Source organism: Echiichthys vipera (assembly GCF_963691815.1).
Source record: "Echiichthys vipera genome assembly, chromosome: 21".
NCBI classification, from domain to species: domain Eukaryota; kingdom Metazoa; phylum Chordata; class Actinopteri; order Perciformes; family Trachinidae; genus Echiichthys; species Echiichthys vipera.
In genome coordinates this window covers 17132038-17147622 of record NC_139846.1, presented here as the reverse complement: position 1 = coordinate 17147622, position 15585 = coordinate 17132038, and the positions used below count along the sequence as shown (strand labels likewise).

Here is a 15585-nt window from a genome sequence, read left to right as displayed (position 1 = left end):
TATTAATGGGTATGACCACTGGGAATAACATCAGCCCTGAATGGATGTGGCACTTTTTCTCTTTAATGGCTAATCACCAGACCTGCTCGTAGCTCAGGTGGCAACAGTGAGAATGAGTAGATTCACCGCTACGGCTATTTGTTAGGGCCATCTAGTAGCCAGGTTGAGCTATTGCCGTTGATAAGGGGTGTTATGTAGTTTAACATTGTTTCCTTCAGTATCTTTGAAGGAGACAGACACAAATTATTTTACAACCATTAATCACTAAGCCACGGAAAAACAAGGTTATGTTTTCTCTGCCATTAACCAAACCAGATAACTAAATGATGCAGAGCCATATGGGAACCATTTGGAATTTGTATTTTGTGTCATATTTTATATGCATTTTACATCATATTTTCAGAAACACCACTTCAGACCTTCAGTTTTGTTTCAAGTGTTGATCACCTGCAAATTGCACAGAACCAAGCCTCATCTTGGATATTCAAAACTTAACTTTGAGTCGACCATTATTGGGTGTCTATGAAAAAGATGTAATTGAGAGTTGCTGCAGGTGAGTTCTTCACACATTTAGATACTATGCATTTTGAAGAAGCCAAATGCAAACTAAATTTATGTAAATTAAATTCAATGAGATGAGCCTGGTTCTTCCTACACCTCTCCTAAATGAGGATGGCCCCTGTATTTTGCAGATGAATAATGATTTTTTTTTTGTCATATAGTTTTTTTCCTGTCCACGTTTGGATAAATGCCATAGAGATTGTGGTTTTGTAAGAATCACAAAAAACACTCTCCTCAACATTAGGTTCCCATAATTAAATCCATGCAGTTCCCAGGACAAGAGATCAACTCACATAAGCACACAGGTGTGCTTGTGTGTGTGTGTGTGTGTGTGTGTGTGTGTGTGTGTGTGTGTGTGTGTGTGTGTGTGTGTGTGTGTGTGTGTGCGCGTGTGTTTGTGCGTGTGTGTGTTTCACAAAAGCAAACAGGATTGCTTTTTGGCTGAAGTTGCAACTCTTTAGCACCAGCCTCTTACGCCAGTGTGGCTGCGCACACATACAGTACACGTGCACAGTAAAAAGAGAAAAAGAAATATGAGGAAAGCTTTGCATCAAACCATTAAACCAATCTGTTTTCCCCTTTAAATCTGCTGTGTTCCTTCTGTAATGAGATCCGACATCCTAATGAGGGGGGACAAAACAGAAAGAGTGATGGAGGAGAGAGATGAGAGCGAGAAAACAAACCCAAGTGAGGAGGGTAAAGACGAAGAAGACTGGAGAGAGGGAGCAGTTACCAAGCGTCTTCTGACAAGGAGGCGGGAAAAGTTCAGGGCACCTTTAGTGACAGATCCTTGGAATGAAAGAAGAGAAAGGAAAAGGCTCGCTTTCATCTGGCACATGTCCTCCGGCATCCAAATGTGGTTTATAAAACTAATTATAGTTGCTTGCGGTTTGTGTTTGTGTGTGTGTGTGTGTGTGTGTATTTTTGTAGACATAAGTAGTTGATGGTCATTTAAAGATTTATACATGCATGTGCATATACAAAGACCCCATTTTAGTTACATGCCACAAGACATACTTTTTGATACGGTGTGATAAAATAAAAATGCATGATATCACTGTACAGTATGACAGTACTGCATACAGTAATTGTGATAATTTCCTACAAGTACAGTAGGTTCCCCTTACTTATAGGAATAACTGCACCAGTTTTTGTGAGCGGATTATTGACATGGCATTGGAAATTGACCAGTCTCAATAAACCCAAATCACTCACTCCCTTACCAGTTCTTTATCAATTAGTGCCTGCATTGTTAGACTGTTTAGTGGAATCATCTCTCAAGTCACTTTAGTTGGTCACTCACCGGGCTCTGTCTGTTGCCATGTTTGTTTGGCCAGGATCAATTTCAGCTTGGCCCCTGATCCTGCTGATCATTTAATGAACCTGCTGTCTTTTAGACACCAATAAAGACTGTTGTGATGTTGCACTGACTCATAAATGTTTACTCCACAGTGTTAACGGCCATGCTGGTTAAATGTCCAGTTTATGACCGTCATACTGCAGCCTGCTCAATATAGAAGGACAATGTCTAATGTTGATTTCCTCGAGGTTCAAATTGATGTTAAACTAAAGTAAACAGGACAAAGAAAAGTGAAAGTCAATATATTTCTCTGCATATGCAGGTGATCTTTTTTCTGCTGTAGTCAGTTTCTAACTATTTTGAAGTAGTAAGTTGAATTCAGGTGACTTACATTGTGGCTTTCAGTTATACAGTATTTACAGTGAGTTTTTGCTGGAGCCTCAAAAAGCTTTAATTACCATCTCACAGCATTCGACTCACTCTACAGATCAGCACAAATTATTTCCCTTGTGAAAACATATGGCACTTCCTAAATGTAGGTTGAAGTGAAGTTGGTGTTAGTCACCCAGCGCCACCCTCTTACAAACGCACTCACGGAGAAATGCACACACATAAACACATTCTACTTGTCTCCCATGCTTTCTCAGTTTACATGATTAGCATATTGTCTGTTTTTAATCAGCAGTAATGGATTCATAACTGTAGAAAGAAACATTCGTTTGTTTTTGTCCTCAGAGATCACACAGATACATTTCAGTCAGCACAAAAGAAGCATTGATTGTCTTTATCAAATGAAGTGAAACGTTCATATTTGAATTTTAAAATATGTTTTGTGCATCGATTGATTCACAGTTCATCATTGTATACATTGCTTATTAGGTCTGTGGTTGCGCTCTGTCTCCTGGCTGTTCCTTATCATACCATAAATACATATACAGTAAATATCCTTCAATATCCTTTTAGCCTCCTCTCTCATAAATCGTTTCATTGTCAACACACTGTTTGACTGAATTAAACTTAAACTTATATTCAGGCTGACCTCATTCTCTGTCCGTACATTACCAACAGTAATGCACTGTAATTTCTATGTAATGCACGTATTTATTACCCTAGAGATTAAGTCTGGAGCAAAGTCGGAAAGCAGGTGAAAAGGTTGCCAAAATCCACATAGATCACATAAGGGTAGTTTTGGTGTCTATACTTAAAAAGGTGCTTTACCCATTTTAATCCAGGTCAATGTTTGGCCTGTCCCTATGGCGGACGTCCCTCCGGAACGGAGCATCTGAGATTTGTCAGAATCTGCGGGATGATCTGAAATGTGTCATTCAACTGATTTTGGCAGGGCATGATGATGTAACATGACGCAATATGACTCAAAATGACAAATTTCACATCATCCTGTAGATTTCGGGTGATCTCCGATGCTCCATTCGGTAGGGAGAGATCAAACTTTACATTACATTCATTTAGCTGACACTTTTTATTATGGCAGTGTTTGAAAGAAGCATTTTACAGTAAGTTAGACACTCTCTACAAGGCCGACCTGCCAACCTCTGTGTTAAAAATACATACGTGAGTGGGTGATATATAGTGGCTGTATGCCTTATATAAATGGAGTGCCTTAAAGTTGGAAAGAAAAGAAAGTCATCTTTTTTTATGACATTCACTATTGTCCTTCTGCAGCATGAACCTTTAGCGGCAACCGCTGGCCTGGAGCCCTGCTGTGTCTAAGTGGCATGCTCGAAAAGAGACATGGCACCTTGACTCACAGAGACAAGTGTCCTACAGCTCCCACATTGTAAAACACTGTATACTTGATGCTTAAAGTGTGTGTGTGTGTGTCGCTGTGTGCATGTGTGTCCTCCAGTTCTTCCAGCTCAGGAACATCAAGAGCTGTGTGTTGGCCAGGAGGCTCTCCCAGGGATAAACAGAGGAAGAAACTAATCCTCACTCTCCTCAACATTCAAGCTGTGTGTGTGTGTGTGTGTGTGTGTGTGTCTGTGTGTGTGTGTGTGTGTGTGTGTGTGTGTGTGTGTGTTTGCATGCGTGCGTGCATGTGTGCGTGCATGCGCGTGCATATTTGCCTCATCCATTGCTACTGTAGGCAAGGTTGTGTTTGAATGCTGTTGTCTGACCTTAAAGCATTAGAAAAAGATGTGTAACAGGCACGCATGTTTAGTCTGTGTCAATCACTTGCATATATAGAAATCTGTGTTTGTGTGCTCGCGCGTGTCTGTGCGAGTGTGTGCATGTGAGAGATAGAGACTGTACTGAGGGGTTTTGTGTAATCGTGCTGAGCGCTGAAGCGTGTCGAGAGAAAGGACATGTCCTCAGCTCTGATCACATAGTCTACTACAACCACAATAGCGGGAGAGAGCAAGAAAGACACAGGGGTGTTAGGGAAGAAAGGGGGAGAAAAACATGAAATGAATGGATGATGGAGAGAGGATGACAGACAAAAAACATGGAAGCCAAAAGGGTATGAACTAGAGGGTGACGGATTGGAAAGCTGGGTGAGGAAAAAAAAGATGGATGGAAGTATGGACAGAGAGGGACATATGTAGAGGGGTAGAGAAAGAATAAAAAGGGCAAGGGAGTGATGGAGAAAAAGAGTGACAGAGACAGAGTAGGGTTGAAAGCAATGAAGGCAGAGATGAAAAAACGAGAAGGGTGGATGGACATGGAAATCTCAGAGGATTGGTTTGATCCTTCTCTAGTATTCCCCCCATCTATCCCTCCCTCCCTGTTGTTTTCCTCCATCTCTTGTTCATTCAGTGAGGGCCCCCCTCGTCTCCGCAGACCGAAGAAAAGTCAGTCCTGCTCTTAGCTAGCCAGTCCCTCGGTCGGCTGGCTAATTGCAGAGGTTTCACTGTGTCAAATGACTAATAGAGTTTCCCCCTCCTGTCGCTAGTCTGCCAGCAGGAGCACAAGCGTGATTTGTTTACCCCAAGTCGAAGCAAGGGAATACAAAGACACACCTGCCCTTTTATTTCCTCTCCAAGGCAATTTCACGCCGCCAGAGCGTTAGGTGAGAGGTGATAGTGGAGTGCATGCATGTGTGTGTGTGTGTGTGTGTGTATATCTGTGCGTGTTTGTATCCACACGGCATATTTCATGATTTGTTTAATATTTCATGAAACAGCACAGCAAGTTTGCCTTGTGCTGGTCTTTTAATTAAAGAAAGACACACCCTGTCATGCTCATACACACATTTGTCTTACTATAGAGAATGCACCTTTTACCTCCATTTCTATGTTTATTCCGTAACCACAAACCTAAACCTTAACTTTTGAAGATCCAATATTGTAAAAAAAAAAAGTGAGCTTCCTGTGTCTTGTTTCATTATAATGCTTAATAAATACTGTAAATGTATCAAAATATATCTATATATCTATTCCATTGAAACATGTTCACAGCCTATATTCAAAAGAAGTGCCTTAAAAATGCTGACCAATCAGATCATTCTAGCTTTTTAGGACAGGGTCTTAAAGAGATAGGTGGCAAAACAGAGGGTTTCAGACAAAGGGTGAATACAGGTGACAGTCGGTATGGATAAACTAAATATAAAACCAGCCGTGGGTGGCTGTGGCTTGGTGGAAGAGTGGGTCGTCCTCTGTTCGAGAGATTGGTGGTTCGATCCCCATCTCCCCCCGGTCCACATGTCGAAGTGTCCTTGGGCAAGACACTGAACCCCAAATTGCTCCCTGTGCTGCGCATGGGTGTGTAAATGTGGTGTGAATGGTTAGATCAGATTAGATGGTATGTAGATGTCCACTGCCATCCGTGTGAATGTCTGTGTGAATGGGTGAATGTGACAAACACTGTGAAGCACCTTGAGTAGTCAGATGACTAGAAAGGTGCTGTATAAGTACAAGTCCATTTACCATATATATGTGTGTGTTTGTTTATGTGTGAACCTTAAACTAAGCATAAGAAGGGGCCTTTAAATTTAATGCTAAACTTGATCTAGTGTAATTATAAATTTCAACTCCAATCCAAACAAACACAATGTCTTGGACAAAAAAATGCAGTTGCTTCAAAAGTCTAAAACCCTGGCTCCCACACACACACACACACACAAACACACACACACACACACACACACACACACACACACACACACACACACACACACACAGGAAATACATACACCATTACACCATGACAAACATGCATAAACAGGCAACCGCATGCTGATTTTTGCCAGGCAATATTGGCCCAAAAGGTCAAGTCATCAGTCAGAAGACACCATTACCAGAACAAATGAAAAATTCAGCAGCACTCCATTTACTTAAGGTAGGAGAAGAAGAAAGCGAGAGCAGACAGAAAGATTGAGTGAAGAAGCATAAAGAAGCGTTGGGAAGCTGAAAACAAAGTAAGAGAATGTGAAAACAAGAGAACGGGCTAAAACAATAATTTGGCAGGACATATTTGGGGGGATTTCTCTGTATTTATGTCCCATCTCTCTCTATTGTTTATGCTGTCTTTTCCATTTACTTTTCCTTCTTCAACTTGTACCCAAGGACATCCCTATTCAGTGGTCACAGCACAGGCTATGAAAATAATTTGACAGGTCATTTTTTGGTGTTTTCCTTCTCTCTCCTATTCACTGTTCTCTCTCACCCCGGCTTTGGCTCTGAAGCTCGTCCTATCTGGGTGTCAAGTGTCTCGGTGAGCGCGCACTGACACTGGTGGTGTTAGCCTTAAGCCTTGGCTACTAATGAGACGTTCAGAAGGACAGGGACACCACAGACACCACTGAAAGAGGGCAGAAAAGACTTGGTTTGCTTCTGATGGGAGTAACGCTGCTTCATTACCCCCGCGTTCTACGCGGCTGTACTGTCGCTGTACTTTTCTCCCTCTTCCCTCTGGTTTGGTTCTTTTCTAAACTGCAGCTCCAACCCTCATCTCTCAGCCTTTTCTCTGTTTTTCCCAGGCTATCTTACTGTTTCTCTTTCCCTGTCCAATTCTTTGGCTCTTTGTCAAATTTGGGGCAGTAGAAGAGCTCACACAGTATTCAGCCTCGTGGGCATTGCATGGCGGAGTCTGAAAGTTTAATTTTGCACTATCTGGCTAGCAAAGGATTTTTTGTTTTTTGTTTTTTTTAGTTAGGAAATAAATAATATGCTAATGTGGTTACGTCATCCAAAAGGTTTCTTGTGCCTCTGGTGGGCCGACTAATGGAGTTTACCAGACTTGGTTAGAAGAATTTAAATAAGAGCTTTGCCTCATGTACCAAATCGGTGGGGCAGATCAGATGTGTGTGTGTGCACGTGTGTGTGAGAGTGAAAGAGAGAGAGGCGTGTAAAAGAGCGATAAGAGGGTTGTGAAGGTCACGTAAATACCACCGCTCAAGATGTTGCTAAAGAGCAACTTTGTTAGTCACACAACAATGAGACACTCACCTCAGCACACACACTCACATAACCCCCATCTTTGTTCATGTGTTGATGTTTGCAGGGGCTTATTTAATGTGTGTATGTGTGTATATGTTGAGTGTGTGTGTTTTAGTTTGCGTGCATAAGGCTAATTCCCATTGTAAGAGGAGGCTCATTGGTCTGTGTTATTGCCCCAGTCAAACATATTGATTTTAAGGCTCTGTGATTTATCACATACTCTCTGAAGAACACATTTATGGTGTTTTTGCATGTGTTCGCCTCTGTGTTTCTGTGTACACATACCTTGATTCTAATGACAGATGAGATGGATCCCCCCACACCGTCTGTCCCAGTGTTTTTACAACCAGAAAAAATAAGGCCCCCAGACTCACATTAACACCTTGATATATCACTGATCCGCCGCTCCAACACTGCGGGGAGGGAAGGTGACAGCTCCTGTGCCCCTGCAGGCTGCTTACATCCCACGAGCGAATCCCCATTCAATTTCAATCTCACTCTAAAAAGCGATAGCTCGGTGTTTTAGTTAGTTTTTTATTTTATGTTTTTTTTTAGACCTTATTGCTCACCAGGCAGACGCTCATTGTGCGGAAAGTTTCTGCAATCCTCTAGCTACCTGCAAATGGGCTTACGAGCAAAGTTTCCGTTTTTCATTGCAGAGTACTGCAGGCTAATGAGTCATTTGAGTGACAAAGCGAACATTGTTTACAAACCCTCAGCGGAGGATGTTGTTTAAAATGTTTTTTTTATTAGACCCCTGCATTTCATATTGGAATAGAATTGTTGCTCTCAAGTATTACTGGTGACTTAAAGCAATCTGCTTTTCAAAATTAGATTGAACTCTGTAGTAATGATTTCTATGCATTGCTATGAAAAAAAGCACGTGTTCAAAAAGAATATACAGTAAAATGCTATAGTTTTTGCACTACAGTACGTCATCGATACAATTTGGACATGCGTGTATCAATGTTTTATTTAATGTTTTCACATCATTTTTGTCACACACATTGATTTCAGCAATCATTAAGACGATCTCAAACTGTTGTCTCTTTTTTTCTCTTTTCAATCCTTCCTTCTGTCTAACATTGGTCCTTGTTGTTAATCCTGGGCATGTGGCCAATACTTATCCATCCGTATGGATGGTATGGACATTTGTCTTTTCCCGGCAACCTGTTTCTCTCTTCTCCTCTCCTCTCCTCTCCTCTCCTCTCCTCTCCTCTCCTCTCCTCTCCTCTCCTCTCCTCTCCTCTCCTCGCCATTCCTCTCCTCTCCTACGCTCCTCCCCTCACCTTTCCTTTCATGTTCTCCTCCTCTCGTTCTGTTCTTATCTCTGCCCTGTAGAACTTACCCAGCGTGTCCATGACCATGTCTTAAGTTATGTCCTCTGTCCCTACTTTCCCACCATAGCTCCCTCCTCCCCTGGTGTCGACTCCGCCCCTTTGCAGCGCACAGCAAGTCACAGCACGGGGACAGGGAACTACAGTCGTGGCGGGACCAACAACTACGCCACAGTGGGGCCGGGCTACACCTCAAGCGGAGGTGGCGGAGACGTGTATGGCTCGGACCCCTATGTGGCGGACCCCTACCGCACACTGCAGTACTGCCCCTCCGTGGTGGAATCGCCCTACAGCAAGTCTGGACCAGCCCTGCCCCCTGAAGGCAACCTACAGCGCTCACCTTCCATCGACTCTATCCAGAAAGACCCCAGGTAGGAGGAAAGGAGTGTTTGTGTGTGTGTGTGCACGCATGAGAGTGTGTTTGTGGTATTCATGGGACCATAATGTATGCAAGATCATGGAGCATAGGATGCTTAATGGCAAAGTTGATCCATATGTTGTGTTGCATGTGTTAGAGGATTAATAAGTTAATACACACCACATAAACTTAAATTAATACTGTATATTTGTGAGGACATTTTGTTGACTTACACTCATTCCCTAAAGCCTCACCTTAACCTTGATCTTAACAATTACATACTAGATTTTTGTCTAATTGGTGGTCTGTGATATGAACACGTTCTCCAAAGTGGGTCAATACAGTCATCACACACACAAATACAAACAGCAAACACACACTCCATTTGCTTATATTTGATTGGCCCACTCAGTGTCTTGGCAGATGATGTCACATTGTGTTGAGCCAGGATGCACTTTATTGACAAGGGATATCTGCTTTTCTTTGTCTGCATCTTACCCTGAGGCAGTGGTCTCACCAAAATAAACGAAGGTCCTTCTTTAATTTTCCACTAGGTGCTAATGTCAATCATAATACTTGACTAATGTCTCTGAATACTGGTTGTATGAAGATAAAACAACTGATAAAATACAGCGTTACTCCAGTTACACACCGGTTGCTTTAGTAGCTCCATTTCGAGTCCCTTAATGTCTTGCTGTGTTTATAAGAGTCCTACTGGGCTGTGATCACTTCCATCCTCTTGTCTACGCAATTAAGCAAAGCTCACTCTCCCTACTTAATTTATTTATATTTCACAGGACACTTGATGTATAATTCCTTTGATTACAGCGTGAGAGGGACGGGGACCAAGTCTCAGCAAGAGCTGTCAATCACAGGAGAGGTAGACAGAGAGAGGGAGAGAGTGAGCGAGACGGACAGAATGAAATAGATGGAAGACAGGGTAGGGGAGAGATGATGGGAGAGAATTATTTAAAACAATGGAAAAGACATGCACAGTCAGAGGAATAACAGTGGTCCTCAGGATTCTTCGGTTGTGAGGTTGTATGAAGTATCTGATAATGAAGTTGTGCTGGTTTAATATTAATGTAGTCTGATTGGCTCAGAATAGTCTTCTTGTTTCACACAAACACAAATTATCTCTAATGTTTCCTCTCAGTAAAAGAAAAAAGAATGTATAGGTTTAGGGCAAATGAAACTGAAATCCCAAAATGTTTATTTCTGTTGTTCAGTAATTGACTGTGTGAAGTGAACAGTGACTCATGGAAACAATTCTGCCTGTTCTCTTTGTACAAAGGCAACGCTTTTGTTTCCATTGTCATGTTCAGATCAAGTTTTTGAAGTATTTTCTGTTTTCACTCTGTTGCAGTTTGTTGAATGCACTCGAATGTTTGTATTGGCGGTTCTTTCTGAATTCAGCAGGAGGCAAAGCTGTGATATACTGTATGTTCTGTTTTCTCTAAGGTGTATCTTTACCAGTACCAAGTACCAAACCCTAGGTAGAAATACGTTTATCAAAGAGACGCTGGGATGAAAATAAGCAAGAGTGAGCACAGGTCACCAAGATGAAGAACAGTCCTGGATTGCAATATTACACATGCATACACACACACACACACACACACACACACACACACACACACACACACACACATACACACACAAACACAGTGCACACATTGATGTTTGGCTAAGGATATGAGAACAGATTTAAGAAGATGATAATGTCAATATATAGTGAAAAAAGAAGGAGAGTTCACACAATTTTTGGCTATGGAAATGAAACCAGATAGAAGAAGATTATGGCGGTAATATAGTGGGGGGAAAATATCTTTCTATATAGCTGGGGAGATCATATGTTGTTTGCTGACATCCACAACTGTGCAATATGACAGCTTTTAAAAATGTAGTCTTAATCTGCTTGAAGTTAATTGCACTATTTTACTTTAAAGGAGATACTTTTTCATTTACTATAACGTCAATTTTTGTTTTATCCACCCCTTTATTTGCCTCTTGTACATCAAAACAGATTTGACAGTCCCAGTGGCAGTCTAATATTGATGTAATATACCTGTAGGGCTTTTAGATTTTTATAGCTAACATTCACATCACACCCATCTGAGACAGAGACATCCTTTGCCAAAACATGTTTTAATATGTTATTTATCTTGTCAAAGTTTTGCAAGCAAATCAACACAACCTTTTGCCATTTATGTTTAACTGGAACTGACAAATACTGGCTAGCTAACAACTATATCCACAGTAGGCTCAAATTTTGATGTCTTTCATTATTAATCTACGGAATCCCTAAAGGGCCATACAGTTCATACATTTTATTTCCTCTGTTTTTTATTCGTGATAACGACATTATATCTCCGTTTTCTCGTGATGACGAGATAATCGGAAACCATCATTCAGTGTAGCAATGTCAGAGGAGCAGGAAAATACCGATCACCACATCACATATCTCTTCAATCGAGGCCTGACACAGGCTGAAATAGCTTTATGCCTCGCTATTACAGATAATGTTCACATTAGTGTGTGCATCTAAGAAGACGTTTAGAAACTCGCATCAGATTTATCGGAGGCATGAGTGAGCCTGATGTCCTCATTACATTACAAACTTCATTGTCAACAATATTATATTACCACAACATAAATACCAGTACAGGGAGTTACAATGTGCACATAAATATACAGATTACAGTTGAATTTTACAAAAGTAAATAACCAACTGAAATCATCTGTCAGTGTTTGCCATAGTGTTCTTCAAGATGTGAGAAGTCTTAACGAGGCGTGACATGTCAGGTGTGATGGAAATTTCAGGTCTATCTAGTTGCATTCATTATCTCTCAAAGTAATTATCTTAGTATCACAGGAAAACAGAGGGAAATGATCTCGTTGTCACGAGAAAACGGATCCAAAAAGATCTCGTTATCACGGGAAAACAGAGGTATCATCTCGTTATCACTGGAAAACAGAGGAAATAAGTATGTATGTAATGCATGAACCTTTCGGGCTTCTGTACTAATTAACATTAACTTAAGTTTTCTAATTGATGTTCTGCAGACAATGTAGAATTTGGTTTAGGTTGTAAATGTAGTTTACATGCACAAACTAATATCTTTACTTGGGCTTGCAAGAAAGTGCTTGTTATTGGCCCACTGGAGTCGTTAACACACTTTCTCATATGCACAAGTACACATAAGAGATCACTTTGTTTCCATTTCTGCTTAAAGATTCATGCATACTGCGGGTACACAGAACCAGACGGACGACTTATTGTTCCTCCTTTTGCAGTTTATTTCAGGCAATAAAAAGATTGAAACCCAGTCTGACTCAACCGCTTTAAACAAATGCGTCCATTTGGTACACAGTTCCAATATTTTCTAGAGCTCCTTTGTGTGCTGAAAGCCCCCTGCAGAGTTCAATAAAAGCCTATTTAATTAAAAGTTACAAAAGTTATTCATGACTATTTTAAGATTCAGACTTTACTAGCTGGATTCTGGTGGTGTGAAAATTCTTTAGACTCGGCATGTTATTTACTTTTATTCATTTAGACCAGCCATTAACAAGTCCTTTAAAACCACAGGTAGACAAAGTGCATCAAACCTGAAAAGAGAATGTACTAATGAATGGGCTTTCATAGCAGCATTTCATTTTTATATCTCAGTCCCAAAAATGCAATACATCATGTAGATGAAGTCCATGGCAACCGGTTGAGAGAGACGGCACCTCTCCCTTGATTGGGCCTGGTTTCAGCCCTTCCAGCAGACACGCCCCTCACGTTTCAGAGAAGAGAGTACTGCTTAGTTTTTATGATTTTGTCATACTTATATATATATATACGGCCTTTAATTAGAATGCCTCATTATGTCAATATCAGTGGTGGCCTAAAGGTTGTCGAAGCAAGCTTGTACCTGGAGGGTCACTGGTACGATCCCTGGGACTGGCGGGATAAATCACATGTGGATTATTATTATTGCTAACATTTTTCTCATCATGGCTTTTTCAGGACACAAGATAGATTCTTTATATGTACAAACACAAATACTTTTTGATTTTCTTATTTCACAAACACACACACACACGCACACGCACACAATCCAGGCATTTTAAATACAGCGAAAATGAAAGCAATCCTCATGAATAGTTATGGCATTTTAAACTGACTTGATGAAAGATGTTAAAAAAGTGAATGGTATGTTTAGGATAACTCACACTACGGCTATAGACAGATATACTGTAGTTGAACAGTATTTACTTTGCAACAAATATCCACTAAAATGTTACACTGGTGACACATTTTTGGAGCTCAAAGTAATTATTGTAAATATATTCAAAGAAAATGCAATGGTATGTTTCTGTTGCTCTCATTAGTGTAAAATATAAATCTACTTTCATTATGTTGCTGTTGTCTTCCTTTACTATGCCTGTTCATAGTCTTTAGTAAGGTGTTATATCAGCAATAAGTAATGCTCTTCATTCCATTTCTGAATTATACTAAAATATAATATAATAGAAAATGCCATTTCAATTCTTATAGATTTAAATAAAATCTGTTACTCTACTCTTAATATCATTGAATTGGAACTGTGTTACATCTGTCTTTGCCATAAGGTTAAATGGCCTCCTACTCAAACTTCACTCTCTCTCTTGCTGTAATTGGACCTAGCTGAGCTTACATGAAGTGCTAAATGAGTTAGCAGCAATTAGATACAAGGAACACTCTGTGTGAGGGCAGAGGTTATATCAGTGTCTGTGTTAATGTCTGCCTAAGCGTGCAATGTAGGTTTTGTGAGAAGACTTTTTTTTTTTTTTTGAATTTATCAGCAAAATCATGTGCATGTGTGTGTGTGTGTGCATGGCAGCAAGTAACACAGTTAGGGGCCATTACAGTTGCAGAAGAGTGAGCGCAATAGAGCAGAGATGAGGACAGCAACACAAAGAGAAAACTCAATAACTGCTAATGGATGGGAGTGAAGAGAGGAGAGGAGGGGGGGGGGGTGAGGGAGACGATGTAGATAAGGGGAGGGAGGAGGGAGTGGTCAAGATGAAGCTAAAGGGAGCACAGCGGATGAGGAGAGAGGAAGGGAAGAAAGGAGGAACATGAAGAGGGTAGGGAATAAAGGGAGGAGGGAAGTTTGACAGAAAAAAATGGAGGGTGGTAGATGGATGACAGAAGTGGATGAACAGAGGAAAGAATGAGCAGAAGTGAGAAGAAAGACGGAGAATAATGAAGATGAGTGTTACCCGTCATTGTTTTATTTGTTTGTTTTCTTCTGTGACAAGAGCTCCTTGCCTCCACTGAGTTTCCTTCTTTAATTGAGCCTTAATGTAGGGAGCGAGACAAAGAAGAAAATGTTAAGCACAGACCAATATAAGTAGGGAGGGTGAGAAGGGAAGCCAAAACCAATAATGAAGGGGAAGGAATAAATAAAGGGGATCAGGATAATCTTAAGTGAGGGAAGAAAGCACAGAGAGGCGTTTGTTTAGGGAATAAGGGAGACATACCTTGAGGGATCGAAGAAAGAAAGAAGCAAGGCAAAGATGTGAGACGTAGGGGTTTGTGAGTAAGAACAGTAGGGAGAGAGAGAAATGAACCTTAGCTCTGGGAGGATGGGAATAGGGACAGAGGAGGTGGGGCCATTGGTTATTGTTACAAAGCTTACAGAAGGAAGTTAGGAAGCCTGGAAGAAAGGGGGGGAAAGCATGAAGGGAGCAGCAAGTGAGGAGAATTCAGTGTTGTAGAAATTAGCATCCGCATGAATTTTTTCTCTTCCTTCCTTTCTGCTGGAACATTGTGATCAAAAACGAGATTGCAGTATTGTTTCAACTGTGGGGATGTTCTTGACTTATCTCATCAAACACTCGATCAGCCTGAAACGTAGACACAGCCCTTCAAGATAAGATCAATCAAACTCCCCTCATTTACATCATCTAAATCTACATTTTTTGTTATGATTGAATGACGATTGTTTCCAGTTAACATCTTGCATTGAGGTGATACTTTTAAATGAAAATCCCATTTAAATAATTTAGGTTTCAAGCCAACCATACAGTAGTTGGGAAACTAAGGGTTAAAGCCACATCACCACAGCAATAGATGTAAAACATTGTACGGGTAAAGGTAAAAGAAATACCCCCTGTGTCTCCATTGTGTGCTAGATGGTGCGGTAGAGTTGCTGACATGAAATTGCCATTCACAGTACCCTGATATGATGGTGATCTGGTGTGACATGCCATTGTCACTGCTTGCTATTTACTGACATTGTTTATTGGCTCACAGCCCCAACACATCGCTCTATTTATGGACATGCAATGGTCAGTGGTGACTCTGTAGGTGTGTGTGTGTGTGTGTGTGTGTGTGTGTCTGTGTGTGTGTGTGTGTGTGTGTGTGTGTGTGTGTGTGTGTGTGTGTGTGTGTGTGTGTGTGTGTGTGTGTGTGTGTGTGTGTGTGTGTGTGTGTGTGTGTGTGTGTGTGTGTGTGTGTGTGTGTGTGTGTGTGTGTGTGTGTGTGAATAAGCGTGTGCGTGTCCAAGGCTGTGTCAAAGGCAGGGGTCAGTGTCTCCACCGCCTCAGTGTATTTGCACTCTCAGTGTATTTGCACGTACGTGTGTATGTGGCATCCATACG

General features: G+C 41.0%; 1 protein-coding gene across 1 annotated transcript in view; it reads left to right on the top strand.

The window, feature by feature from the left end:
- The window catches only part of ctnnd2a (catenin (cadherin-associated protein), delta 2a), a gene marked incomplete at both ends in the record, with an annotated part of 219090 nt that overhangs the window by 102495 nt on the left and 101010 nt on the right, over window positions 1–15585 (top strand). The window contains one exon of the mRNA XM_083935772.1: window positions 8599–8965. Within this exon, the coding sequence (XP_083791898.1) occupies window positions 8599–8965 (367 nt within the window). The remainder of the gene's footprint in view (window positions 1–8598; window positions 8966–15585) is intronic.